General features: G+C 42.5%; 1 protein-coding gene and 1 long non-coding RNA gene across 2 annotated transcripts in view; one reads left to right on the top strand and one right to left on the bottom strand.

Annotated features, from left to right (window-relative positions):
- Positions 1-18994, top strand: part of LOC308581894 — a 60957-nt gene extending 41963 nt beyond the window's left edge. The window contains exon 3 of the long non-coding RNA XR_014005346.1: positions 18822-18994. This is a non-coding gene — a long non-coding RNA (uncharacterized lncRNA). The remainder of the gene's footprint in view (positions 1-18821) is intronic.
- CDK15 (cyclin dependent kinase 15) overlaps positions 1-24817 on the bottom strand; it is a 65475-nt gene extending 40658 nt beyond the window's left edge. Inside the window, 9 exon segments of the mRNA XM_081181146.1 lie at positions 1596-1716; positions 11070-11193; positions 12526-12588; positions 15825-15919; positions 19503-19582; positions 22160-22257; positions 23645-23794; positions 24227-24352; positions 24355-24817. Of these exon segments, the coding sequence (XP_081037272.1) occupies positions 1596-1716; positions 11070-11193; positions 12526-12588; positions 15825-15919; positions 19503-19582; positions 22160-22257; positions 23645-23794; positions 24227-24352; positions 24355-24438 (941 nt within the window). The 5' untranslated portion in view covers positions 24439-24817.
- Between the last annotated feature and the right edge of the window lie 3044 nt (positions 24818-27861).

Here is a 27861-nt window from a genome sequence, read left to right as displayed (position 1 = left end):
GGGTATAAAGTAAAGTAAAGTAAAATACAGATAATAATTACAGGGCTTTTTTTCAGCCAGAACTTGCTGAAACTCAGTTTCTGGCACCTCTCAGGTGCCATTACAGTGGTGCCTCGCAAGACGAAAAGAATCCGTTCTGTGATTCTCTTCGTCTAGCGGTTTTTTCGTCTTGCGAAGCAAGCCCATTCATTGACGGATTAGCGCTATTAGCACTATTAGAGGCTTTTAGCGGCTTATCGGCTTATTGGATCAGCTGATAAGCGGCTTAGCGGCTTAGAAAAAAGGGGGGGAAGGGAAAAAAACCAGCAGGAACTCGCAAGACATTTTCGTCTTGCGAAGCAAGCCCATAGGAGATTCGTTTTGCGAAGCACCTCCAAAACGGAAAACTCTTTCGTCTAGTGAGTTTTCTGTCTTGCGAGGCATTCGTCTTGCGGGGCACCACTGTATAACAGAACAAGGTGTTAATGGTGAGTCCCCACACCTCTTTTCCTAGAAAAAATAGCACTGGCAGGTCTTAAATAACTAAAATGGACAGGAACTAATCATGAACAGAAGTGATCACCTGCACTGTTTCAAGTATGTTAAGTTTGTCTCTCTCTTTGCCTCACAAGAAGAAAAGCAGCAGCAATGTCAAAAATAATTCAGAAATAAAATGCTATGTGGATCGGACATATGTGTCATTGCCTTGAAGTGGATGTAATGTCTAGCCCTCCTGCCATCATTGCTTAAAGGGACTTTATATATTAGTTGAAGAGAGATAAAAACTCCTCTCAGCATCCTGTCAGGTGTGCATTTACCATGCTGAGATGGAATGAGTATTGGCATGTGTGGTGCTCCTCACCACGAACACAAGGGCATGGTAAAATATCTCACTTCTGCTTCTACGTTCTTCTGGACCTGTCTCAGTAAGAAAGAGGGAAGAATCTCCGTATCTATTCTGATAGGGGCTCAAGTCCAATTCAAGTCTAGAAATTGGTGGTATCAGTTGGCTTGGGGGTAGGGATCTAGGTCCCACAAACCCCACTTCTGTGTCAGCCTTGAAAGTCGAGAAAAGCTCTTCCTTTTATTATGCTTGCAAATTTACTTTTTATGTAAAGGTAAAGGTAAAGGGACCCCTGACCATCATTAGGTCCAGTCATGACTGACTCTGGGGTTGCAACACTCATCTCACTTTATTGGCCGAGGGAGCCAGCGTACAGCTTCCGGGTCATGTGGCCAGCATGACTAAGCCGCTTCTGGTGAACCAGAGCAGTGCACGGAAACGCCGTTTACCTTTCCGCCGGAGTGGTACCTATTTATCTACTTGCACTTTGATATGCTTTTGAACTGCTAGGTTGGCAGGAGCAGGGACCAAGCAACGGGAGCTCACCCCGTCGCGGGGATTCGAACCGCCAACCTTCTGATTGGCAAATCCTAGGCTCTGTGGTTTAACCCACAGCGCCACCCGCATCCCTAATTTTTATGAAGTTCAAGTGATTTTTAATGATGGTCTCAAAAAGTCTCTTATTGCACCCTGCCAACGTTCTGTATATGCTTGAAAGGGGAAGATTGCTACGCTCAACATGATTTATAGCATCTCCACAGCTGGCTCTCACCAGATATCCACATCAGCAGAATAGTCAGTGGCTCCCAGCAGCACATCAGGAGGTCGGTACCCCAATGTCACCACTTCAGCACAGTATGTTTGACTGGGAAGGGACTTGGCACGAGCAAGACCTGCCAAGAAACAAGTCCTTTAAAACCATGCATGAAATTATAATTCCAATCCACTCTCTATAGCATAAATATCACGGCCATTTCTATCAAGGTTAGGCTGCAATCCTAAATGATATGCAATCCCGTCAATTTTGGTTTCTCTCAGTTTCTAACTATTCAAATTTCAAAATCAGTTCCACATCAGCTTGCAGAATTTTTGAAAAATCATTCATCAGCAATTTAGTACTAACTTCTAATGTTTTACCATGTAGTTTTGCCTAATATACACATTTAATAGTGCGATTTTCTCTAATGCAATGCATTTCTGTATGTTATTTTCACTCATATATACATTTAATGCATACTTTACCCCAGTACATGCCTTTTTGTGGACATCACTTAGTGGGAGAATTGCATTGCAAAATTCAGAGAAATGCGAATTATAAAGGATAACTGTTTCGGTTCACACATTTTTTCAGAAAGTGAAAATTAGGTAGGTTAGCCTTTAAATGCAAATAGAGCCAAATTTCTCCTGCATTCCTACCTGGAGATAAGCCCCAGTAAATTAAAAAACAACTACAACACTTTGTTACTTCTTAATAGACAGGATTAGGATTTTAGCCTTTATGAAGTTTTCCTTTACAATTAACTGCAACACCAACCCATTACTATTATTTCGCATCTTTTTGATGTGAATAATATCAAATGAGTTTCTCGTATAGATAGCCATGCAAGGCCTTGAACATGCAGCCACTTTTTGGTGGCTTTTCAGTTTCTGAATAATCTAGAAGCCCAAATATCTAAACTCTCAGTATCTTATACTTATTGGCTGATGTCAACACTGTATTCACATCGTGATGAGAAACCTGCAGATTCTCCTCTGCAGCAAGTTTGAGCATAAGCCTAATTCCTGCTGATTTATTGTCCAAGCTTGTTCCAAGGGATCAACACTGTACCTATGTACAGAAACTGGGTTTGTACTGAGATTGTACTGACACACTGCCCAGTGGTGTTCACAGAAAGGGGGAGGATGTTAGATTTCTGTTATGACATTGTGCAGTTTTTGGAGTCACAAGACTCTGTTGACATTCCAGACCATTGGAAGTCTCACGGGAGACGGATGTTGAAGTTACTGGTTTCCTGTTTCTTTTGTTCCCTGTTGTTCTCTGTCTCTCACAGAGAGCAGACGCATGTTCTTTTCTGTCCTGCATTGTTGTTCTTGTTTAGTCGTGTCTGACTCTTCGTGACCCCATGGACCAGAGCACGCCAGGCACTTCTGTCTTCCACTGCCTCCCGCAGTTTGGTCAAACTCATGCTGGTAGCTTCGAGAACACTGTCCAACCATCTCGTCCTCTGTCGTCCCCTTCTCCTTGTGCTCTCCATCTTTCCCAACATCAGGGTCTTTTCCAGGGAGTCTTCTCTTCTCATGAGGTGGCCAAAGTATTGGAGTCTCAGCTTCAGGATCTGTCCTTCCAGTGAGCACTCAGGGCTGATTTACTTAAGAATGGATCAGTTTGATCTTCTTGCAGTCCATGGGACTCTCAAGAGTCTCCTCCAGCACCATAATTCAAAAGCATCAATTCTTCGGCGATCAGCCTTCTTTATGGTCCAGCTCTCACTTCCCTACATCACTACTGGGAAAATCATAGCTTTTATTATAAGGACCTTTGTTGGCATAGTTAGAAATAAAAGCAGCAATGTAGCACATATTTCTGGCTCCTTCTGCTGTCTGGGTACTCTGCGTAATGGGGAGCGTGCCTGAAGCCTCATTCAAAGGTTTAAGTCATTAATCACCATCGGAGGAGAGCCTAGATGGATTCCAAAGATACGACGAGGAGGAGAGCCATTTCAGCTCGGTTGTACAGAGGCTCCGACAGCTAACTCATCCACTGTGTATTTTGGAAAGAAAGTGGTTTATCTGTTTGATCACTAGGCGTTCAGCCGCCTCTTGAGATATCATCGCCAAAGGGTTCCCAAAATGGGGGCAGCAGCCTTCATCAACATTTGGATACAAGGCACCATTTTGAATTAAAATGGCGAACCAAAACATGACTTTGGTGTGACTTCACCCAATTGTTAGCATGATGGGTCCAAGCTTACAAATTATAACATCTATTTTGAAATCACTGGGGTTTTTTGGGGGGGTCTACAAAATCCTGGGCAGCAGTGGGCACTTCCCACTAGTGTCAATATAAAGTGAGCAGCCAACCCCAACTCCTCAATTCATCTTACGTCAAAGCACTTGGATTTAAGATAATTTCCCCCAGTAGCTTCATGGGCATTAAACTAGATTATTTCCAAGTGCTGCCACTTAATTGGTTCATTACCGGGAGTTTAAGTGCCCAATGTTATGGTTCAGTTTGAACATTCTGTTTGTTTGTTTTTATAACATTTTTTATTGCATTTTTTCCATATAAAAATACACAGTCAGATATACAAAGACATAAGAACATCAAGAAAAGAAAAGAAAGAAAGATGAATCATTTCAAAACTTCTTTTCAGTCTTCTACCGGACTTCCCCACATCTCCCTCACCGTGCATTCCCAACAATAAAAATATCAGCAAATTATAACCTTGTTTCATGCGTTTCTTTTATACTTTCAGCTAATTGCTTTTTAAGTTTAAATTACTTAATTAATTTACTCCAAAAACCAATATAATGTTATTTTAAACATTTAAACATTGGACCTTTCATTAATATTGCTTAATTTCATATATCATCCACTCTCATTGCAAGAGCTAACCTTTCCAAATCATGCGAATTCTTATAATTCATATAACTTATAAAATTTTTGCAGATAATCCTTAAATTTTTTCCAGTCCTCCTCCATTGCTTCTTCTCCCAAATCTCGGATCCTGGCAGTCATCTCAGCCAATTCCATGTAGTCCATCAATTGCGTTTGCCACTCTTCCAGTGTGGGTAAATCTTGAGTCTTCCAATATTTTGCAATAAGAATTCTTGCTGCTGTAGTTGCATACATAAAAAACGTTCTATCCTTCTTTAACACCTTTTGGCCGACAATGCCCAGGAGAAAGGCCTCTGGTTTCTTAGGGAAGGTGTACTTAAACACCTTTTTTAACTCATTGTAAATCATTTCCCAGAAGGCCTTCACTTTGGGACAAGTCCACCAAAGGTGAAAGAATGTCCCTTCAGCCTCCTTACATTTCCAACATTTGTTATCAGACAAATGATATATCTTAGCCAGCTTGACTGGGGTCATGTACCACCTATATATCATTTTCATAATATTTTCTTTCAAGGCATTACATGCCGTAAATTTCATACCGGTGGTCCATAACCTTTCCCAGTCTTCGAACATAATGTTGTACCCAATGTCCTGAGCCCATTTTATCATGGCTGATTTGACTGTCTCATCCTGAGTGTTCCATTTAAGCAGCAAGTTATACATTCTCGAAAGTACCTTAGTCTTAGGTTCTAACAGTTCTGTCTCTAGTTTCGATTTTTCCACCTGGAATCCTGCTTTTTTATCCAACTTAAAGACCTCTTGAATTTGAGCATAATGAAACCAATCTTGCACCTTATTTTTTAGTTTTTCATAGCTCTGTAACCTCCAATTGTCTCCAATTTTTTCTATTATTTCCCCATATTTCAGCCAGCCGGCCTCCATATTGGTTTTTTTTCGAGCCTTAGCCTCCACTGGTGATAGCCACCTCGGGGTCTTACTTTCTAGTAAGTCTTTATATTTTGTCCAGACCATAAATATTGCTTTTCTGACAATATGGTTTTTAAACATTTTATGAGTCTTTACCTTGTCGTACCACAAATATGCATGCCATCCTAACGAATTGTTAAACCCTTCCAGATCTAGGACATCCGTGTTCTCTAAAAGCAACCAATCTTTCATCCAGCAGAAGGCTGCAGCTTCATAATATAACCTTAAGTCTGGCAGGGCAAACCCCCCTCTTTCTTTTGCATCAGTTAATATTTTAAACTTTATTCGGGGCTTTTTGCCCTGCCAAACAAACTTCGAAATATCCTTCTGCCACTTTCCAAAACAGTCCACTCTGTCCACGATCTGTAGAGTTTGAAACAAAAACAACATCTTTGGCAAAACATTCATTTTTATAGCTGCTATTCGGCCCAACAAGGAAAGTTTCAGTCTTGACCAAGTTTCTAAGTCTTTTTTTACCTCTGACCAACATTTTTCATAGTTGTCTTTAAATAAGTTCAAATTTTTGGAAGACAAGTTGACCCACAGGTATTTCACTTTTTTAACCACATTTAACTCTGTTTCCTTCTGAAACCCATCTGTTTCTAAGGGAGTCAAGTTCTTTCCCAAAACTTTGGTTTTTTGTTTGTTCAACTTAAAACCCGCCACCCGACCAAAATCATGAATCAATTCTAAAACTCTTTTTGTACTAGATTCTGGCTCCTGTAGTGTTAAAACCAAATCATCTGCAAAAGCTTTCAGTTTGTATTGTTTCGCTCCGACCCGCACACCCTGGACCAGCCGGTCCTCCCTAATCATATTCAAAAGCACCTCCAGGACTGAGATAAATAGTAAGGGGGAGAGAGGGCACCCCTGTCGTGTTCCTTTTTCAATTTTAAACTCTTCTGTCACCACATTGTTCACTATCAACTTAGCTTTTTGTTCTGAGTAAATTGCTTCTAAACCATTTTCGAACCCCCGTCCCACTCCCATCCCTTCCAAATTTTTCTTCATGAACTTCCAGGAAATATTGTCAAAGGCCTTCTCCGCATCAATAAAAATTAACACTGCTTTAGTGTTAATATTAGTTTGCAACAGTTCCAAAATATCAATGATGTTCCTAATATTGTCACACAAATGTCTACCTGGGAGAAAGCCTGCCTGGTCCTTGTGAATTACTTCATTTAATACCTTTTTAAGTCTATTTGCCAAGATGTCCGCAAATATTTTATAATCCACATTTAGGAGTGAGATGGGACGGTAGTTCTTAAGCTGAGTCTTCTCAGTTTCCAATTTGGGTATCAATGTAATGAAAGCTTCTTTCCACATTTCCGGTGCCCTCCCTCCCTCCATAATCTGATTGCAAACCTCCATTAATGGTTGAATCAAGTAGTCTTTCAGTATCTTATAATACTTGGAGGTAAGTCCGTCTGGGCCTGGAGATTTGCCTAATTGCATATTCTGAATGGCACCCTCGATTTCCTGTTGTGTTATTCTGTAGTTCAAGATTGATCTCTTCTCCTGAGATAACTTTGATAAGCCGTTAACTTTCAAAAATTGATCCATCTCTAATACTTCCTCGGGCCCTTGCTTATACAGTTTTTTAAAATATTTCTGGAAACACTTTCTAATTTCGTCTGGTTTCTGAATGTTTCTCCCTTCAACTTCCAAGTTGGTAACAAAGTTCAATTTTTGTCTCTTTTTCAACTGCCATGCTAGCAGTTTCCCACATTTGTTTGCCGATTCAAATGATCTTTGTTTCATTTGTTTAATTTTCCATTCCACTTCTTGATTTATCAATTTCATATATTGTGTTTGATGAAATTTGATTTCTCTTAAAATCTCTTTTGATTTTGGTTTTAATCTCAATTTTTTCTCTCCATCTCTTATCTTCTCTAATATCTTGTCCTTTTTTCCATTCCAAAGTTTTTTCTTGATCGTATTCTGTTGTATCAGAAACCCTCTCATTACAGCTTTACTTGCGTCCCAGATTGTTCTCTTTTCCACCGAGGTGTTCAAGTTAATTTCAAAATAGTCCTTCAAGGTTTTTTGGGCCTTCTTTACAGTCTCTTGATCTCTTAGTAGGGTGTCATTCATTTTCCATCTAAAAGAACCGGCCGGAGTAAGTCTCAATTCCATTTTCATCGCGTTATGGTCGGAGCAAGTCTTTGGGCAGATTTCCACTCTTCTAGTCTTAGGTGCCAGCCCTCTAGTTGTCCATATTTGGTCGATTCTTGTCCATGACAGGTGAGCCTCAGAAAAGAATGTTCCTTCTTTACCTAGGGGGTTTCTTGTCCTCCAAATGTCAATCAAATCCATATTGTCGGTTAGTTCAAAAAAAGTTTTTGGTAGTCTGCCGTCTTTGGTTAGATTTTGATTTTGTGACTTATCCATATAGGTATAGACCACCCCATTCATGTCGCCCATCATGATGATGTTGGAATAATCCAGATAGTCCAGCAATGTCTCATGTAGCTTCTTATAAAATTCCGATTTCCCCTCATTTGGTGCATAAATTCCTAATATCAAAAATTTTTCTCCTTGAGTTTGTATTTCGATTGCCAAAATTCTTCCTTGCTCATCTTTAAACAAAAATTTCGGTGACAAGTTCTCCTTTGCATAGATCACCACTCCTCTCTTTTTAACTTTGTCTGATGAAATAAATTCTTGGCCTAGTCTTTTATTAATTAACACTTTCCTGTGGAGTCTGGTCACATGCGTTTCCTGCAAGCAGATAATGTCCAATTGTTCTTTTTTCAAAATATGAAAGATCCTTCTTCTTTTCTCCGGGGAATTTGCTCCATGAATGTTCCAACTATACAGCTGCAGAGACATCCTGAGTCAATCTGTCCTTCCTCTTTATGGGGTGTCCTTCTTTTCGTCCAGGCCCGAGGGGGACGGTGTTGGTTCTATTCCAAACTGTGGCTGTGGCCAAAGAACTGCGATTCCCTTCTGCAAATCCTCACCGTGGTCGTGCAGGAACTTCTGGTTGTCCTCTGTTGTTTTGATTTTAACTTTCTTTCCTTTGTAGTTGAAAGATAAACCTTGGGGAAACTCCCACCTGTAAGGAATCCCGTTGCCTCTAAGTAGTCTTGCCAAGTCAGTATATACGGTTCTAAGGTCCAAAAGTTGTTTTGGAATATCTTTGTAGATTTCCGCTCTTTTATCCTGAATGTCAAGTGATTTCTTGAAATGGAGGTCTAATATTTTGTCTCTCTCCTGTTTAGATCTCAGAATAATCAGACAGTCTCTGGGCCTGTCCTTCCTTGCCACTCTTCCCAATCTAAACGCAGTTATTATTTTAAAGTCTTTGTCTACTTCTATACCCCAGAACTTGGAAAATTCTGCTGTCAGATAGCCAATCAAATCTTCTTTCTCAAGCTCTGGGATAAATCTTAGTCTCAAATTATTTTCCCGATTTCTCAATTCCACCATAGACAGGTAGGCCTGCTGGTCACTAATATGCTTGTGGAGTGGCCTCACCTCCCCTTTTATAGCCTCAACTTTCTGATTTGCTTGATCTGCCTTCAAATTGGCTGCCTCGGCCAATTTCCGATTCTCAGCCGTGGCTTCTTTAAGGTTCCCAATTACTTGTGTATGCTGTGCAACTTGTTCAGACAATTTTGTAATAGAGGATGTGGCTAGGTCAATTTTTGCTGTTTGATCATCCACCTTCTTGTTTAAAATTGCAAATTGTTCTAGCATTTCTTTTAAGAAGGTATCAGATCCTCCTGCAGCCATATCCTCTGTTGTTGGCTGTTCAGCTTCCTTTCCTTGTATTCCCAGTATAGTTGGGACAGATGATCTGCGTGTCTGAGTAGTCAAAGTTGTTTGCACAAATTGAGCTTGCCTTGCTTTCGTTTTTGCAGATCTTGTTTTCGGTGGGCCACTCATTCCACACCTGTCTATGAGTCAAGGTCAACTTATATATTGTCCCATGGGAAAGACAGTTCCCAAATGTAAACAATAAAGCAGCAGAGAGTCAAAATAAAGTTTGTTCCCAGGCACTTATAAATCCAAAGTTCCACTAGGGGGAGTGTTGTTACAGTTCAGAAAGGAAAGAAAGAAGTTAATCCGCCATTAAAGCCCCTGCAGTCCCGAACGTTTCAACAATAGTCCTTCAAACTTTTTTTAACTTACAGAGCACTTCCCAAATTGCCACAAAGTCTCATACAGGAGGTGCAAGTTGCAGTTCTTTGATTGTATCTTCCAGTAACGCTCAACTGTAACAATTCTACTTTAGATACAGTTTCCGCAATGATAGTTCTCTTTTCTCCTGTCAGTCCGATATTTGGAATCTTTAATTTTTATAATCCACAAAAGGGAGGAGAGTCCCAATTAAAATCCAATACAATAAATAGAAAAAAAGGAAACTTGCCTTTCTCTTTTATATGCCAATTCCAACGCACGATAGTTCCAAATTTAAAGTCCTTTTAAATTGCTTCCCGCTTGTCAATTTCTTTGCCTTTGAGCTTTAAGCACTGCCGGGAGACGGACTTCCTGTTTTTCGTCCCCCGCTTTCAGCCGAATTTCAAATTTATAATTCCAAAGAAAATAATCCTTACTCACGAGTAAGTAATTTGGAGTCTGATGTTTCAAGAAGAAAGGTCAGCGCTCATCAGCAGCAGCCGCGCGGCTTCACTCCCGCAGAAAGAGCGATGAACTCACAGCACCGTTTCCCCTCCACGCTTCTTCGTTTTGGGGGTCGCTCCAGGTGCCCGCCGAGTCCCACGGCCACGGGCTCGCTCTGCCCGTGGTTTTTCTTAGTGGGTCGTCGCTGTGCCGCAGCAGACGACCCTTTTCTGCGGAGCCCCTCTTCAGAGACCGAAGAGGACCGCCATTGCTGTTTCGCGCCGCCTCCGGAAGTCCAGTTTGAACATTCTGGATGTCTCTGAGCCATTTTAATAGACAAGGACATTACATGAAGGGGCCTTAAAGTGTACATAATTGCCACAGCAGTACAAAGAGCCCAAGGGCCTCTGTACATGGAGCAGCAGACTCATTTAACTCTTATTAGTTAGGGAGCTAAATTTATTACATTTATTTTATGCTACTTTCCTGCAAGTGTAGATTTTACATTAATGCCCTCTCAAGAAACGTACTCGTCCCTGTGCAAAGATGGAAACCCAAGATACAAGGCCAGCTATGAAAATGTAGCCAAACAGATGCCAATGAAATAAATAATTGCAATAAATGAAACAATAATAATAATAATAATTTATTATTTGTACCCCGCCCATCTGGCTGGGTTTCCCCAGCCACACACACAAGATGTGTCATGTCTGTGTGCAGTCAACTGTTTTCACTGAGGGCTATTCCATACATACAAAAAGGCAATTTTTAACCTTAGTATTGAATGCAATGCTGACGGCTGTACAATATGCCCTGCCAATGAACTATGGATCTCTGCCCCTTACTTTTAATTTTCAACTGTTGGCAGGCATGCGTTCCCTATGGAGCTGGAGAGAATTCTCATTTGAAGTCAATTGGTTTCACCAGGGATATTTTCTAAATTCTTTGTTTATTTTATGTTATACGTAGGAGAGGGATGATGACAAAAGACATTGTACAGCAATGTGCTCCTCCAAAAGATCAGTGAAAGCAAAAAAAACCCCCTGTCAATGTGGGATTCATAAAGATGGGAAAGCTGGCCTTTGCCAGAAGGTCTGGATATTGTCCAGCAGTCTGACTATGATGGCTTACCAAAATCAGCTAGCTTAAGCTCTCCAAGGCAACTGAGGAGGAGGTTCTGAGGTTTCAGGTCCCGGTGAAGGATGCGGTGTTCATGGATGAAAGCCAAGGCTCGCAGAAGCTGGAACATAAAGAGCTGGCAGACAGAAAAAGGACATAATTCGTTAATGACTGATCAGTTTTACTGCTGCATTTCAAGCAAAAGAATAAACCCTTGATAGAAAAGTAAGCAAATACATATACCGTATTTTTCGCTCTATAGGACGCACTTCCCCCCTCCAAAAATTAAGGGGAAATGTGTGTGCGTCCTATAGAGCGAATGCAGGCTGCGCAGCTAAGCCCAAAGCCAGAACAAGGAGACGGAGCGCTGCGCAGCGCTCCGTCTCGCTGTTCTAGCTTGGGGTTAGCTGCGCAAAGCCTCCGCAGGGCAGTGGGGTGAAGGCACCCCGCTGCCCTGCGGAGGCTTCAAAGGCTGTCCCCGAAGCCAGAACAGTGAGACGGAGCGCTGCTCTCGCTTGGGGATGGCTGCGCAAAGCTTTCCCGGCTGGAGAGGTTGCACACGGCTAAAGAGGAAGCCAAGACAGCCAGCAGGATGGATCCCACTCGCTGCCTTGGCTTCTTTGCTCTTTGGGGCTGGGGGGGGGGATAAGATTTTTTTTCTTGATTCCCCCCCCCAAAAAAACTAGGTGCGCCCTATGGTCCAGTGCGCCTTATGGAGTGAAAAATATGGTGAAAGCTGCTTATAATCAACAGCACAGGGTGAGGCAGTAGACTATTATGGGGTGCTTTGCTTCAGAGCAAATCAAATTATTTACGTTTGGCACCAATGGACATACCTGTCTACAGCTTCAAAAAAACCATTTCAAGGTTTCATTTATTGCAAGACCTCTGCAAGATAGGTACAGCTGCAAGAGAGAGACTTGCTAAATGAGCTTCGTAGTTGTATTTATGTATGAATGGAACTGATTTCTTTGAAAAAGAAGAAGAAAAAACCAAACCTCGTTTTATTGCAACTGATAATTTTTGAGCACCCATGCCTGGGCTTAGAAGCAGGACAGAAACTGTAAAATAAATATATAGCCAACTAACCAACCAACCAACCAACCAACCAGAGATTTGAACCAAGGCTGGATCTACACAGATATAAAAAAACTGCTCTGAAAATATATATAGCTCACAATGCAGTTTACCATTGACTTCAGATTGCTGCTCTACAGCGCCATCTGGTGTCACATTTTTAATGTTATAATTGACCTGTGTAGCTGAGTCCCAAGTCTCCTCAGTTCAGTGAAACAATCTATCCAATAACCAGAGCTGCTCTTGGCATATGAGCTTTAGGCTATAATCCCATGTCCACTCACTTGGGAGCGCCTCCTATTGAACCCAATGGGACTTACTTCTGAGTAGACATGCATAGGATTGAACTGTTGCACACTTAAGAACAGTACATTTTTCTTCAAGAACTTACCTTAACATTATAAAGATGAAGCCCACCAGGATGCTGGGACATGTACTGTGCCAAGTCTGTGTGCTAAATAAATAGACAGGAAATGGAATTGAGGGCGGTGAACCCAATTTTCTTAGATACTTTCTGCAAAATCCATGCAACCACATGTTATGTGCCTTGCACAAGCCTCCTGCCAGCCCCTTGTTGATGAAACTAGTAGGGCATTGTATGGGGAGATGGAAACTCTCCTCCTGGAGCTTTGTGTGTGCCTTGGGGACACACAAATACCGTATTTTTCACTCCATAAGACGCACTTTTTTCCTCCTAGAAAGTAAGGGGAAATATGAGTGTGTCTAATGGAGCGAATGGTGCTTTGCAGAGAGGGAGAGCTGCGCAGCGCCCCTTCAGCGAAGCGGAAGGAGGAACGGAACCCCTTCTATTCCTCCTTCCACTTCGCGGAAGGGACGTTGCACAGCTCTCCCTCTCTGCACAGTGCCCCTTCAGCGAAGCACCTCTCCTGGCTTCTGCCTTATTCAGAATATTTTTCTTCTTGTTTTCCTCCTCCAAAAACTAGGTGCACCTTATAGTCTGGTGCGTCTTATAAAGCGAAAAATACGGTACTACACTGATCGATGCCAGTTCCTTGAACTATGCTGAGGCAAAAGATCATGATCTGAATCCATCTTTACTTTCAACACACAGCCATTTAAAAGTGTGTCGACCATGCGAGCAAGATATCACAATATATAAAGTACATTAACATGGGCTGCGATACTTTCATGATGTAGGAGTCTTTTAAAAGGGCAAACTGCATCTGCTGGAGAGCGGCTGACAATCAGCGGAATGAGAACAACCAGGGAGGGGTCATTTAACCCTTTCCATCCCTGCTGAGGTCCTGAGGAAAATCCCTCCTCTGGGCCAGTGTATGTGTGCATGTCGTCCCAGTACAAATATTAGCTTCAGACGAGATGTTTCTACAGGATCTCAGCAGGGGAAGGAACATTTCCCTTCTCTGCCTTCTGCAATTTTGATAATTAAAAGCTATGCCTGGAGTCAATAGAAGATTAAGATGAGAGCTAAGAAATTGAGGCAGAATCCAGACACTATGGAGGCTGCTGGCAGGTGGCCCTTCTGGCTGTGGAGGTGTTGTTTGGCCTGTTCTTCTTCTTTTTAAAATACATTTTTATTAGGGTTTAGTAATAAAAATACAAAGATTATTAACAAATATCCTTATTTTGTCCAAACTAAAATGTTAATTTAAAGGCAAAAAGAAGAAAGAAAAGAGGAGAAAGGTGAAAAGAGATAGATATAGAGAGAAAAAGGTTTATTATTATTATTATTATTAATTTCATTTTTATACCGCTTTATATTTCTAAATAAAAATCTCAAAGCGGTTTACAGCATATTAAAACATCAATAAAACAATCCAGAATTACGAGAGGAAGGAAGTTAAGAACTAAAGAATTTCCGATTCTTTGTCTCAGTGCTATATATGAGCATTACTCACGTCATCCACTCCAATATAACACCTAATAAAGCCACTTTCTATTGATTGTTCTCTTCAATCCTCAAATCCAAATGTCTTTATTTCTTTTTCTTTTTCATGCAAAAAATCTATGAGAGGTTACCAATCCTTAGTAAATGTTAACAATGACTTTTCTCTGATTAAGCATGTCAATTTCACCACCTCAGCTAAGTCCATTAATTTTAACAAGCATTCCTCCACTGTTGGTAATAATGAGTTTTTCCATCTTTGGGCATATAAAAGTCTCGCCGTTTGTTTGGCCTGTTCTTAATGGAGGTTGCACTTCCTTCTGTAGGATTAATGCAAGAATGGGAAACCCGTGGCATTACCTATGCTCCTGGACAACAATTCTCATCATCCTTGAGATGAGGCCTTGCTGGCTGGGGCTGAAGAGAGAACTAGCCAACAAGATCTGAGGAATTCAGGGTCCCCACACCATGACTGAATTAATCCCACAAAAGGTTTGTCAGAGTATCACCAGAAGATTGTACACAGAAGGTAGGAGAATTTACATATACCTCACTGTGAGTTAAACCACAGAGCCTAGGGCTTACTGATCAGAAGGTCGGCAGTTCAAATCCCCGCCACGGGGTGAGCTCCCATTCTTCGGTCCCTGCTCCTGCCAACCTAGCAGTTCGAAAGCACGTCAAAGTGCAAGTAGATAAATAGGTACCACTCCAACGGGAAGGTAAACAGCATTTCTGTGCGCTGCTCTGGTTTGCCAGAACTTAGTCGTGCTGGCCACATGACCCGGAAGCTGTACGCCGGCTCCCTCGGCCAATAAAGCAAGATGAGCGCCGCAACCCCAGAGTCGGTCCCGACTGGACCTAATGATCAGGGGTCCCTTTACCTTTAGCTTTACAGCTTGACGACTTTACAGTGGTACCTCGGGTTAAGAACTTAATTCGTTCTGGAGGTCTGTTTTTAACCTGAAGCTGTTCTTAACCTCCCTCCCATCAGATGTCAAAGAGATAAACAACTACTTGACATTCAGAAGATATCTGAAGGCAGCCCTGTTCAGGGAAGTTTTTAACGTGTGACATTTTAGTGTATTTTTGGTCTTTGTTGGAAGCCACCCAGAGTGGCTGGGGAAACCCAGCCAGATGGGCGGGGTACAAATAATAATAAATAATAATAATAATAATAATAATAATAATAATAATAATAATAATAATAATAATAATAATAATAATAATAATAATTATTATTATTATTATTATTATTATTATTATTATTATTACCTGAGGTACCACTTTAGCTAATGGGGCCTCCTGCTGCTGCTGCACCACTGCTGCATGATTTCTGTTCTCATCCTGAAGCAAAGTTCTTAACCCAAGGTACTATTTCTGGATTAGCGGAGTCTGTAACCTGTTACCTGAAGCGTCTGTAACCCGAGGTACCACTGTATTTCTCTGCTTGTGCTGCTTTTACAAGGATCATTACTCAAATGGTGAGGGAGGGAAAGGTTTTTGCATGTGTGCTTGTGAACGAACAAACCAGTGGTTTTACGAGTCTGTTGTCATGGCAGCTGCAAGAGTAATCAGTTCCTACCAGCTTTTCTGCAAATGAAGCATGTTTTTAAAACGCAGCTGTTACTTAAGAGAAGTTAGGGATCTGAGAAGATAGCTCTCAAAGGCAATTAGGGGGAGCAAGCAAGAAACATATGTCACCATGATGGACTCTTACGCATTGCTATAAAACGCTGTGTAGCACTGCAAAAATAGGACCCAGGGTTTGTTTACCGGCTCGTGAGAAAGCTCACAAACCCTAAATAAACCTGAGAAAATCAACTCACCAAATACTCAAAGACTAACGTCAGGGTCTCCTTGGTCTGGATGATGTCATGAAGGAGCACAATATTGGCATGCTTCAAGCTCTTGAGGAGAGATGCTAAAGGACACATAAATAGGGGTCAGCCTGCTGTCTGCGAGAGGGGGAAACAATTTAACAGCACAGAAAGCAAGGCAAGACTGCTTTGTCAAATTCAACTGCCCATCATTTCCACACCTGGAATTTTGAGCAGGAGCTGGTCCCAATTTGTGTTCTTCTTAAACAGGAGGAATGCCTCAGAAGCGATAGAACAGTTAAAATTAGAAACCTTTCCCACCATGCTTTTCTTATTAGAGGTTAACCAAGATGCCAAAGGGACGTGGGTGGCGCTGTGGGTTAAACCACAGAGCCTAGGACTTGCCGATCAGAAGGTCGGCGGTTCAAATCCCCGTGACGGGGTGAGCTCCCGTTGCTCGGTCCCTGCTCCTGCCAACCTAGCAGTTCGAAAGCATGTCAAAGTGCAAGTAGATAAATAGGTACCGCTCTGGCAGGAAGGTAAATGGCATTTCCGTGCGCTGCTCTGGTTCACCAGAAGCGGCTTGGTCATGCTGGCCACATGACCCGGAAGCTGTACGCCGGCTCCCTAGGCCAATAAAGCGAGATGAGTGCCGCAACCCCATAGTCGGTCATGACTGGACCTAATGGTCAGGGGTCCCTTTACCTTTACGATGCCAAAACAGCCTAGATATTGGGCTCTCTCAATGACAGCACAGGGCAAAGCCCCAGATGCTGGCATAAAAGAACACTACCCTCTCCTACTAATTTCGGGTTGTATGCGACTCTGGATATGTTCACATTACTGCTTATTCCACATTTAGTACATTCCCACTCCTTCCATATTTATGCGAATCAACGAAGGCTGATCGCCGAAGAATTGATGCTTTTGAATTCTGGTGCTGGAGGAGACTTTTGAGAGTCCCGTGGACTGCAAGAAGATCAAACCTATTCATTCTTAAGGAAATCAGCCCTGAGTGCTCACTGGAAGGACAGATCCTGAAGCTGAGACTCCAATACGTTGGCCACCTAATGAGAAGAGAAGACTCCCTGGAAAAGACCCTGATGTTGGGAAAGATGGAGGGCACAAGGAGAAGGGGATGACAGAGGACGAGATGGTTGGACAGTGTTCTCAAAGCTACCAGCATGAGTTTGACCAAACTGCGGGAGGAAGTGGAAGATTCCCAAATTTGGGTCTTTAGCTGTTTTTGGACTACAACTCCCATCATCCCTGACCACTGGTCTTGCTAGCAAGGGATGATGGGAGTTGTGGTCCAAAACAGCTGGAAACCCAAGTTTGGGAAATACTGACTTAGCTGGACAAAATCTAGTCTTTTTCATTTATCCCAATGCACGATTTCATTCAGGATGAGTTAGGATGGGGGTGGGCAGACTTCAGACTTGTTGTGGGATCTCTATACCTTGCTTTTTCACTAGCACCCCAAGATCTACAAATGGAGACAGGTGCAAAATAGTGATTAGATGTCATATACCTAGATATAAGAAACTGAGTGCCTCTTAGTATGTGCTCATATTACATGCCAGAAATATATGTTCAGAACTTCAACTGAACAGATAACCCTTCACAAAAAAATCCACTGTAAGTCCTTTCTCCCTCCCCGCAAACTTTTTAAATCACAGTAACTAAATTTAGAAAAGAAAAAGAAAACCTTTTTCAATTGTGACTATTGTTAAATCCCCCAGAGATCTACCTGTCAATCTTGATCATTTTTTATTTTATTTTTTGCTCACCCCTATTAGGAAATGCAGAGCTGAGTGGGGGAAAGAACAAAAAATTAGGAGCACCATGAGAAATTATTTCTGCAGCCCTTGCTCTTTCTAGAGGCTGGCATTAAATTGTTTATCTACCCCTTAGCAGGGGAAAATAATATGTTTCCACTGGGACTTAGAGGCAGACTAAAGCAACAGTCTTAATGGAAAATTAAACAAGCTGCTTTTGGATGTTATATCAGTGGGAGCATCTAAAGGCCTGAAGGCAATAATTAAAATCTTAATCTAATGCATCAACTCAGAGACACCAAGAAAACTCTGGACATTTTGCCCAGTACAAGATCAACGAAAACAATTATGGCGGGAGAACACTCTCAAAATAGGTATTGGTACCACACCAACAAAAAGAGTAACTTTTTGCCCTTGAGTAACTTGCAATTTCGGTGGTTCAAATCCCCGTGATGGGGTGAGCTCCCGTTGTTCGCTCCCAGTTCCTACCAACCTAGCAGTTTGAAAGCATGTCAAAGTGCAAGTAGATAAATAGGTACCACTGTGGCAGGAAGGTAAACGGCATTTCCGTGCACTGCTCTGGTTTCACCAGAAGCGGCATAGTCATGCTGGCCACATGACCCAGAAAAACTGTCTGCAGACAAACGCCGGCTCCCTCGGCCAGTAAAGCGAGATGAGCGCCGCAACCCCAGAGTCATTTGTGTCAGGGGTCGTTCACCTTCACCTGAACTGTCAGGGGTCCTTCACCTTTACCTTTTAACTTGCAATTTCTTTGGTTTCTTAGAATATACCAAGGATGTCCAAGAGGTCCATCGGGATCGACTGGGCAATCCCCAGGAGGTTAAGGTAGATCACGGTAGATCGCTGGCTCCTCCATCCGGCCCTGCCCCCTCCCCCCATCGTCTAGATTGCTAGAGCGGAAGCTGGAGTTTCCTCTGTGCGGCAGACTGTCATTATTGATCTGTTTGTGAGCGTTTTTTATTTTATTTTACCCAAACACCTAAATAAATGGATATTCCCTATGACCTGAATCCGCGCCCCTAAAATCGGGTTGTTCCTCCCTAAAACGCGTGACGCTCCTCTCTAAAAAAAGCTTAACAACCTTGACCTGAAACAGATTTTAATCATGTGAGTAGATCGCAGTCCCCTGGAAGTTGGATGTCCCTGGAATATACTATTGTCATTTAAGCTAGGTAAAGGTAAAGGTAAAGAGACCCCTGACCATTAGGTCCAGTCATGGCCAATTCTGGGGTTGCGGTGCTCATCTCACTTTATTGGCCGAGGGAGCCGGCGTACAGCTTCCGGGTCATGTGGCCAGCATGACTAAGCCGCTTCTGGCGAACCAGAGCAGCGCACGGAAACACCATTTATCTTCCCGCTGGAGTGGTACCTATTTATCTACTTGCATTTCGTACTTTCGAACTGCTAGGTTGGCAGGAGCTGGGACCGAACAACGGGAGCTCACCCTGTCACGGGGATTCGAACCACCGACGTTCTGATCGGCAAGTCCTAGGCTCCGTGGTTCACCCACAGCGCCACCCGCGTCCCATTTGTGCTAGGAGCCCTCCTTAATTGTATGTGCCAGGAATTGCCAGATATAATTGGTTGCCTGAGAGACAGCAGGAAATTGTTTCCTCTCCTAAAGTCAAGGTGCATAGTACTGCTGATGAGGTTTATTTAGGCACCTGAGGCAGAAAATCCCACATGCATCTCCCTTTCCCCCCACCCCCCAAATCAGATGCCTGAGGCAGCCTGGCCCTGCTAGATGAGATAGTTTGGCAGCAAGGAACTGGTACTCTGCATGTATGTAGACGCACTTTTATTAGTTCCTATAGTGTAGGGCTCGGCCCTGGTACAGAAAGTGGATTCAGGGACTGAGCCCTGCTACCAGAGATGGTGAATATCTTACCTTCTCTTATGGTTGTACAAGGGACTCCTTCCTCAGTCTTCAGGCTAATGACTTTCAAAGCTACTAGTTGTCCATATATCCTAAAGGGACAGAGCACAACTGATGAAACCCCATACATAACAACTGGATCCACTATTTAAGGCACACACAAAACTGTTTCAACCTAGTTCAGCCACTGGTTCAGTCAACTGATTTAGTACCATTGAAGAAGCAAGTTGTGTATTACATACTAATGCGTGTAACATTTTTAAAAATATATTTTTATTAACAGATGGGTAGCCGTGTTGGTCTGCCATAGTCAAAATAAAAAAATTCCTTCCTGTAGCACCTTAAAGACCAACTAAGTTAGTTCTTGGTATAAGCTTTCGTGTGCATGCACACTTCTTCAGATACACATGTGTGTGTATCTGAAGAAGTGTGCATGCACACGAAAGCTTATACCAAGAACTAACTTAGTTGGTCTTTAAGGTGCTACAGGAAGGAATTTTTTTATATTTTTATTAAATTTTACATAAACAGAACGGTGTATTTGGTATACCTGTAACCAAAAAGCAATGAATAAAATTTAAAATAATAGAAAGAGAAAAGAAAAAGAACAATCAGTGACTACTGTGTCAGGAAATATGATGCTGTTGTGTTGCCATAAATTAAAAGTTGTTTTACTCATTTGTAGAGTTTTGCAGGAGGTCCACATTTCTCACACCAGTTTCCAATTATTATTGGAAAAGAAGTCATGGAAACTCAACAACATTGTAGTGCAAATTTCTTCTAGCACACATTTTTCTGCAAAGCAATTTTATTTAATATTATTCATTTTTGCAAGCTACTTCTACTGATAGATGCACTGAAAGTGCAAATTTTGAAGGACGGCTGCATTTTAGTTCGTGTATTATTTCAGAAAGTGTGATTTAGGTTGGTTGGCCTTAAATGCGAATTGAATCAAACTTCTCCCGCAAACCAATGTTCTGCGAGTTTTGAGAATACAGGATAAAAAACTTTCCCCTGTTCTCCAAATTGTGGTCATATAGTATTATATGACATGTAGTTTTACAGACACATGAAAACAGTACTTGCACGGAGAACCCACTACTTTTAATGGTTGCCCAATATATTTATATATGCTTTAATGACATACATCCACAGTTTTCCAGCAGGGAAGCAGTGGAGTTAAACAGTGATTTTGTTAAGTAATGTTAGAGCCTGAACTTAATGGTCTTATTTGTTGTTGTTGTTTAGTCATTTAGTCGTGTCCGACTCTTCGTGAGCCCATGGACCAGAGCACGCCAGGCACTCCTGTCTTCCACTGCCTTCCTTCAGTTTGGTCAAACTCATGCTGGTAGCTTCGAGAACACTGCCCAACTATCTCGTCCTCTGTCGTCCCCTTCTCCTTGTGCCCTCCATCTTTCCCAACATCAGGGTCTTTTCCAGGGAGTCTTTTCTTCTCATGAGGTGGCCACAGTATTGGAGCCTCAGCTTCAGGGTCTGTCCTTCCAGTGAGCACTCAGGGCTGATTTCCTTCAGAATGGATAGGTTTGATCTTCTTGCAGTCCATGGGACTCTCAAGAGTCTCCTCCAGCACCATAATTCAAAAGCATCAATTCTTCGGCGATCTGCCTTCTTTATGGTCCAGCTTTCACTTCCATACATCACTACTGGGAAAACCATAGCTTTTACTATACGGACCTTTGTTGGCAAGGTGATGTCTCTACTTTATTATTATTATTATTTGTAGAGTCTTATTTGTAGAGGGTGAAAATTCTCCATATGGTCATGTGCATTTCTTCCCTTAATTCAAAATATATGTCATCAGCCCTGCTGCAATTGCCGTGTGTGTGTGTGTGTGTGTGTGTGTGTGTGTGTGTGTGTGTGGACTTTTGCTCCAAAGCTCTGCCCTGATGGCCCAGCTGGTACACCTTTGTCTATGTGCCATCTTCAACTCACAAACAAATCTTCCCTCCCAGTGTCTGCAGGTGAAACGTCCTCTAATCCAGGTCAGGCAAACTTTGCTGTATGCATCATATTTAGATAATTGTGTAAGAAAACTTTTTAAAAAAATATTACAAAAATAAAATAAACATTCAGAAAACATTTTGCAAATGTTTAAAAAGGTAAAGGGACCCCTGACCATTAGGTCCAGTCGTGGCCGACTCTGGGGTTGCGGTGCTCATCTCGCTTTATTGGCCGAGGGAGCCGGCGTACAGCTTCTGGGTCATGTGGCCAGCATGACTAAGCCACTTCTGGCAAACCAGAGCAGTGCATGGAAACGCTGTTTACCTTCCCGCCGGAGCGGTCCCTATTTATCTACTTGCACTTTGAGGTGCTTTCGAACTGTACAGCAAGTCCTAGGCTTTGTGGTTTAACCCACAGCACCACCCGCGTCAAATGTTTACAAATGCCTAAAATTAGACCCAAAACTACTTATCTTCAGTATGACTATTTTAAGCTACCTTTTTTTTATAGCCTAGAACAGATGCACAGATATCAGACTTTTCATTTCCTCTGCAAACATTTTCTTTGCATTCTGGAATGTTTCTTGTAATACTTCATCTATCATGTGATGCTTAAGTTGATGGTGCTCAATTAATCTGATACATTTTAATCATTATAGGTTCAACTAATGCAAGAGTAGCCAAGGTTTCCCCTGTAATATCACTCACCTGCTGATTCCTTTGTATACTGTGGAATGAGAACTCCCACTCAGCTTCTCCAGATTCAGGTAGGATGAAGCATTTCCAAACGGGAGACCTCTTCTTTGCTTAGATGTGGGTGAGGACAGAGAAAGCCTGTATTCAATACTAGATTTAACAAAGGAGTTTCAAACCCAGCAGAAACACAGGCTATATTGTCAATGAATGGAAAACGGATGATACTTATTACTGGATTGATTTGGTATGGTATTGAAGTGAACACGCTTTTGAAGTTACCCAAAATTATTCATCGGACAAACTGGATAAGCAGCTGATCTTCAGCTGATTACATGATGTGGAACAAATCCGCAGCTGTTTATTGCCAAAAAGAGAGGTGATGGGATTCAAGATGGCCGGGAACGAACACAGTCTGACTTGCATGTCCCCAACAAGTGACAGTAAGAGCTGTTTGACAGCGGAATGCTCTCTCTTGGGAGGTTGTGGACTGTCCTTTCTTGGGGGTTTTTAAATAGAGGTTGGATGACCATCTGTCATGGATGCTTTAGCTGAGATTCCTGCATTGCAGGGGGTTGGACTGGATGACCCTTGGGGACCCATCCAACTCTACATTTCTATGATTCTGTGATCATCATTGGCTCATCTATTACATTTATTGTCAAATTTATTTACAGTGGGTTGGACTGCACATTTTAACGCATAAAGGTAAAGGTAAAGGGATCCCTGACCATTAGGTCCAGTCGTGACCGACTCTGGGGTTGCGGCGCTCGTCTTGCTTTATTGGCCGAGGGAGCCGGTGTACAGCTTCCGGGTCATGTGGCCAGCATGTCTAAGCCGCTTCTGGCGAACCAGAGCAGCGCACGGAAACGCCGTTTACCTTCCCGCCAGAGTGGTACCTATTTATCTACTTGCACTTTGACGTGCTTTCTAACTGCTAGGTTGGCTAGGAGCAGGGACCGAGCAATGGGAGCTCACCCCATTGTGGGGATTCAAACCACTGAACTTCTGATCGGCACGTCCTAGGCTCTGTGGTTTAACCCACAGCGCCACCCGCGTCCCTTACCTTTACCTTTAAACGCATAAAGTATAGGTAAAGGGACCCCTGACCATTAGGTCCAGTCGTGACCGACTCTGGGGTTGCGGCGCTCATCTTGCTTTATTGGCTGAGGGAGCCGGCGTACAGCTTCTGGGTCATGTGGCCAGCATGACTAAGCCACTTCTGGTGAACCAGAGCAATGCACGGAAACGCCGTTTACCTTCCCACCTGAGTGGTACCTATTTATCTACTTGCACTTTGATGTGCTTTCAAGCTGCTAGGTTGGCAGGAGCAGGGACCAAGCAATGGGAGCTCACCCCGTGGCGGGGATTCGAACCACCAACCTTCTGATTGGCAAGTCCTAGGCTCTGTGGTTTAACCCACAGCGCCACCCTTACCTTTACCTTTAAACACATACATGACTATAAATGCCTTTTATTAATCACTTTATGCAAGCTTACCCACTGGAACCTCGCAGCAAAATCCAGCTCCTGAGAAGGATCACTGAGACGGCGTTGCCGCCGTCTTCCAGCTTTTTGGACCGGAAGTGTCTGGAACCACTGTGGCTGCGTTGAATCCACTGGCTTTGGCATCTTGTTTGGCTCTCTCGCCTGGCCAGGGCAAAAAGGCAAAAGATAAGGCACCCAAATATAAATATTCCTGCCCACATCTTTCATTTCTTCACAATTTCTTACACTGGTGCTGTGTGCATACGTGGCTGTGTTGAGTAGAATGCACGTAAGTCGACCGTTATTAGTCGAGCCAATGAATTTACACCATCTTGCTTTCTCTCATGCTTTTTTTTGCAACACAGCTACATAGGATTATTGCTATTGAGAGTCCTACTCAGAGCCATTAAAAATAATTACTAACCCTAACCACTTTGAGGGGTTTTTATATATAAACAGATGGTATTAAAAAAATGTGAACTAAACATTCCATGGGATGTATACAGAGATTTCCGTATACATCCCATGGAAAATATGATCCCTTTTCCTTCTCCCATATATGTAACTCCAAAGCCTGGCTGGAATACCACTTACCTTCAAAACACAATCTGCTCCATTAGGCTGAATAGTGTCTTGTGATGAGTCTTCTATCTCTTCATGGCAACATCTGCAATTAGACTTGAAAGCGTTTCCGCATAGTACCTCTCCCATGTTCTCCTGTCTTCCGACGATTTGATCTTCTTCCTTTCTCTTGTTATCCGTTTCCCCTTCAGTTTGCCAGAGCTTGGAAAGGCACGAACGTTCATATGACTTGCATAAGGTCTCGGCCACAATTGGTCTCATGACTTCAGAAACCTTTTTTCTCCCACCTACCACCCAGTATGTCGAATTCATTCTTGGTGCAGCTCTCTTGATTTAATAAACATGGCTTCTGAAAGCGAGCGTGCTCAGGTAATTTCCAGGTGATCTACTTATTATTGATCTGTTTGCAACAAAATTAAACACCAGCTATTCATTAAGCATTTGTGTTTGTTAGGTTAGACAACATGTCAAAGCAAGTGTTGTCCCACATTTTCTATTGCATTTTCGTGTTACAGTGGTACCTCGGGTTACATATGCTGCAGGTTGCATGCGCTTCAGGTTACAAACTCCGCTAACCCAGAAATAGTGCTTCAGGTTAAGAACTTTGCTTCAGGATGAGAACAGAAATCGGCAGCTGGAGGCCCCATTAGCTAAAGTGATGCTTCAGGTTAAGAACAGTTTCAGGTTAACAACGGACCTCTGGAACGAATTAAGTACTTAACCCGAGGTACCACTGTACTTGCATGATCAGGCTATGTTGTGCAAGCCTTCCAAACCAATTTTTACAGAGCTACCTGAATTCTCTGTCATGTGATTGAATTCCACTTGGAAAATGGCAATGGGCTGGAACAAAGTCTGTGGTCTGACCAGGCAGGAGAAGAGACAGCTCTTCTCTTCTAGGGATAGCAGAGATATTTACATTCGATGTCGTTTGCATTTAAAGGCAAATCTACCTAATTCATACTTTCCAAAAGAATACATGAACTGAAATACAGTGGTACCTTGGGTTAAGTACTTAATTCGTTCCGGAGGTCCATTCTTAACCTGAAACTGTTCTTAACCTGAAGCACCACTTTAGCTAATGGGCCTCCTGCTGCTGCTGCGCCGCCAGAGCACGATTTCTGTTCTCATCCTGAAGCAAAGTTCTTAACCCGAGGTAATATTTCTGGGTTAGCAGAGTCTGTAACCTGAAGCGTATGTAACCTGAAGCGTCTGTAACCTGAGGTAGCACTGTAAAGCCATTCTTTGAAATCTGTAGTCTTTCAAATGCTGCAGTGTATAAATGTGTACAAAAATGCATACACTAAAGTGAAGTGTGTATATAAATGCATATATTTGTGAAAATAACACATAATGCACTTTTTAATTGGGGGAAAACCATTTTGCAACAATGTGTATATTGGATAGAATTTCATACAAAAAATGTGTATTTTAGGAGAGACTCATACTAAAATGCTGATGAATTTTCACAAAGCTTTTTTTTTAAAAAAAGGAAACTGATGCAGAAATGTAGAGAACTGAACTGTAAATTGGAAAAGGAAGAAACTGTACAGCATTAGTGGACTGGGAATGTGGGCGTTGGGGTCTGTGGTTGCACGTAGAAGTCCCCAACCTGGAACTCAGCTATACAGCTGCAAATAAAACGTTTTAAGTGCAATATTGCACTTAATGAGGATGGATGGCGGCTAACAGATTGAGGTTGAATCCTGACAAGACAGAAGTACTCTTTTGGGGGGACAGGAGGCGGGCAGGTGTGGAGGATTCCCTGGTCCTGAATGGGGTAACTGTGCCCCTGAAGGACCAGGTGCGCAGCCTGGGAGTCATTTTGGACTCACAGCTGTCCATGGAGCCGCAGGTCAATTCTGTGTCCAGGGCGGCTGTTTATCAGCTCCATCTGGTACGCAGGCTGAGACCCTACCTGCCCGCAGACTGCCTCGCCAGAGTGGTGCATGCTCTGGTTATCTCCCGCTTGGACTACTGCAATGCGCTCTACGTGGGGCTACCTTTCAAGGTGACCTGGAAACTGCAATTAATCCAGAATGCGGCAGCTAGACTGGTGACTGGGAGCGGCTGCCGGGACCACATAACACTGGTCCTGAGAGATCTGCATTGCCTTTTCCGATATGCAGTTACAGCAGCAAGAATACTTCTGGCGCAAAGATGGAAGCAGGAAGAAATTTCAACAGTGGAAGAATGGAGAATGAAATTGACTGAATACGCAGAATTGGATAAACTAACTGGGAAGATTCGATATCAGAAAGACCAAAAGTTTATTGAGGACTGGGGGAGATTTACAGAATATCTGAAAAGCATATGTGATGTACAGACAACGCTTGTTGGTTTTGAAGAGTCTCTGTGAAAAATTAAGAAATATTGTAAAAAAGAAAGTAGGAGAAAGGAAGAGGAATGGTTAAAGGCAATAATAAGGTTAGAAATGCGTTAACAATAGAAATTTTAATGAAAGATTGGCAGAGAAACTGAGGGAAGTCAAAAATTGATGATTATGTGATTAAATATGAGCTGATTGTATAAAAATATTTGGAAAATGAATAAAAATTATTATAAAAAAAGAGAGAGATCTGCATTGGCTCCCAGTACGTTTCCGAGCACAATTCAAAGTGTTGGTGCTGACCTTTAAAGCCCTAGACAGCCTCGGTCCTGTATACCCGAAGGAGCGTCTCCACCCCCATCGTTCAGCCCGGACACTGAGGTCCAGCACCGAGGGCCTTCTGGTGGTTCCCTCATTGCGAGAAGTGAGGTTACAGGGAACCAGACAGAGGGCCTTCTCGGTAGTGGCACCCGCCCTGTGAAGAAAATAAGCAGCTATCTTCTTTTTAAAAGACATCTGAAGGCAGCCTTGTTTAGGGAAGTTTTTTATATTTAATGCTGTATTGTTTTTAACACTTGATTGGAAGCCGCCCAGAGTGGCTGGGGAAACTCAGCCAGATGGGCGGGGTATAAAAAATAAATTATTATTATTATTATTAATAATAATAATAATAATTATTGTTGTTGTTGTTGTTGTTGTTGTTAATATACAAGGTAACACCAAATAGCGATGGTGAAACTTATGGAAAATTCAATGTATTTTAAAAAACTTTTTTAAAAAAATCAGAACTTTTTTTTATGTGTATGTAGATTCCACCCAGGATAGCACTTGAATTTATTGTGGTGCACTACCTGTCAGACAGAGTGAACAATCCTTTGGCCTACTGGACAGCCTGAAGCCACGTCTGCTAGGACCTAGGTTAGGTTACCCACAAGCTGCTGTCTTGCATACTGACCCAAATCCCAAGTGAGAGGGTGTTTTGAAGATGGGTAGTTATAATTTCACCTATCACAGCCACTTAAGAGGCTGAGTTGGTGGAGCAGGTGGTGTTTTTAAAAGTCAGTCACCTGCTGCCGGCATTCCCCAAACTCGGTTTCTGAGTGAGTGCCGGCTTCAGACTCCTGGCTTACTGCACCCTTTGTTTAAAGTTAATTTTAAATTTGGGCTTCTTCACGGCAGTGCCTCAACTCTGACTGCTTCAATGGCTTTCAACTCTGAACTCGGGACACTCTTTGGTGTTCAGCACAGTGCCCAGGTGGGTTCTGCGGCCAACTTAATTTCTCCTGCTTCAGAGGGTTGGTTAAGGTAAAGGACCCCT

This window comes from Podarcis bocagei (assembly GCF_964188305.1).
Source record: "Podarcis bocagei genome assembly, chromosome: 1".
Taxonomy (NCBI): Eukaryota; Metazoa; Chordata; class Lepidosauria; order Squamata; family Lacertidae; genus Podarcis; species Podarcis bocagei.
This window is presented reverse-complemented; position numbering and strand designations above follow the sequence as displayed.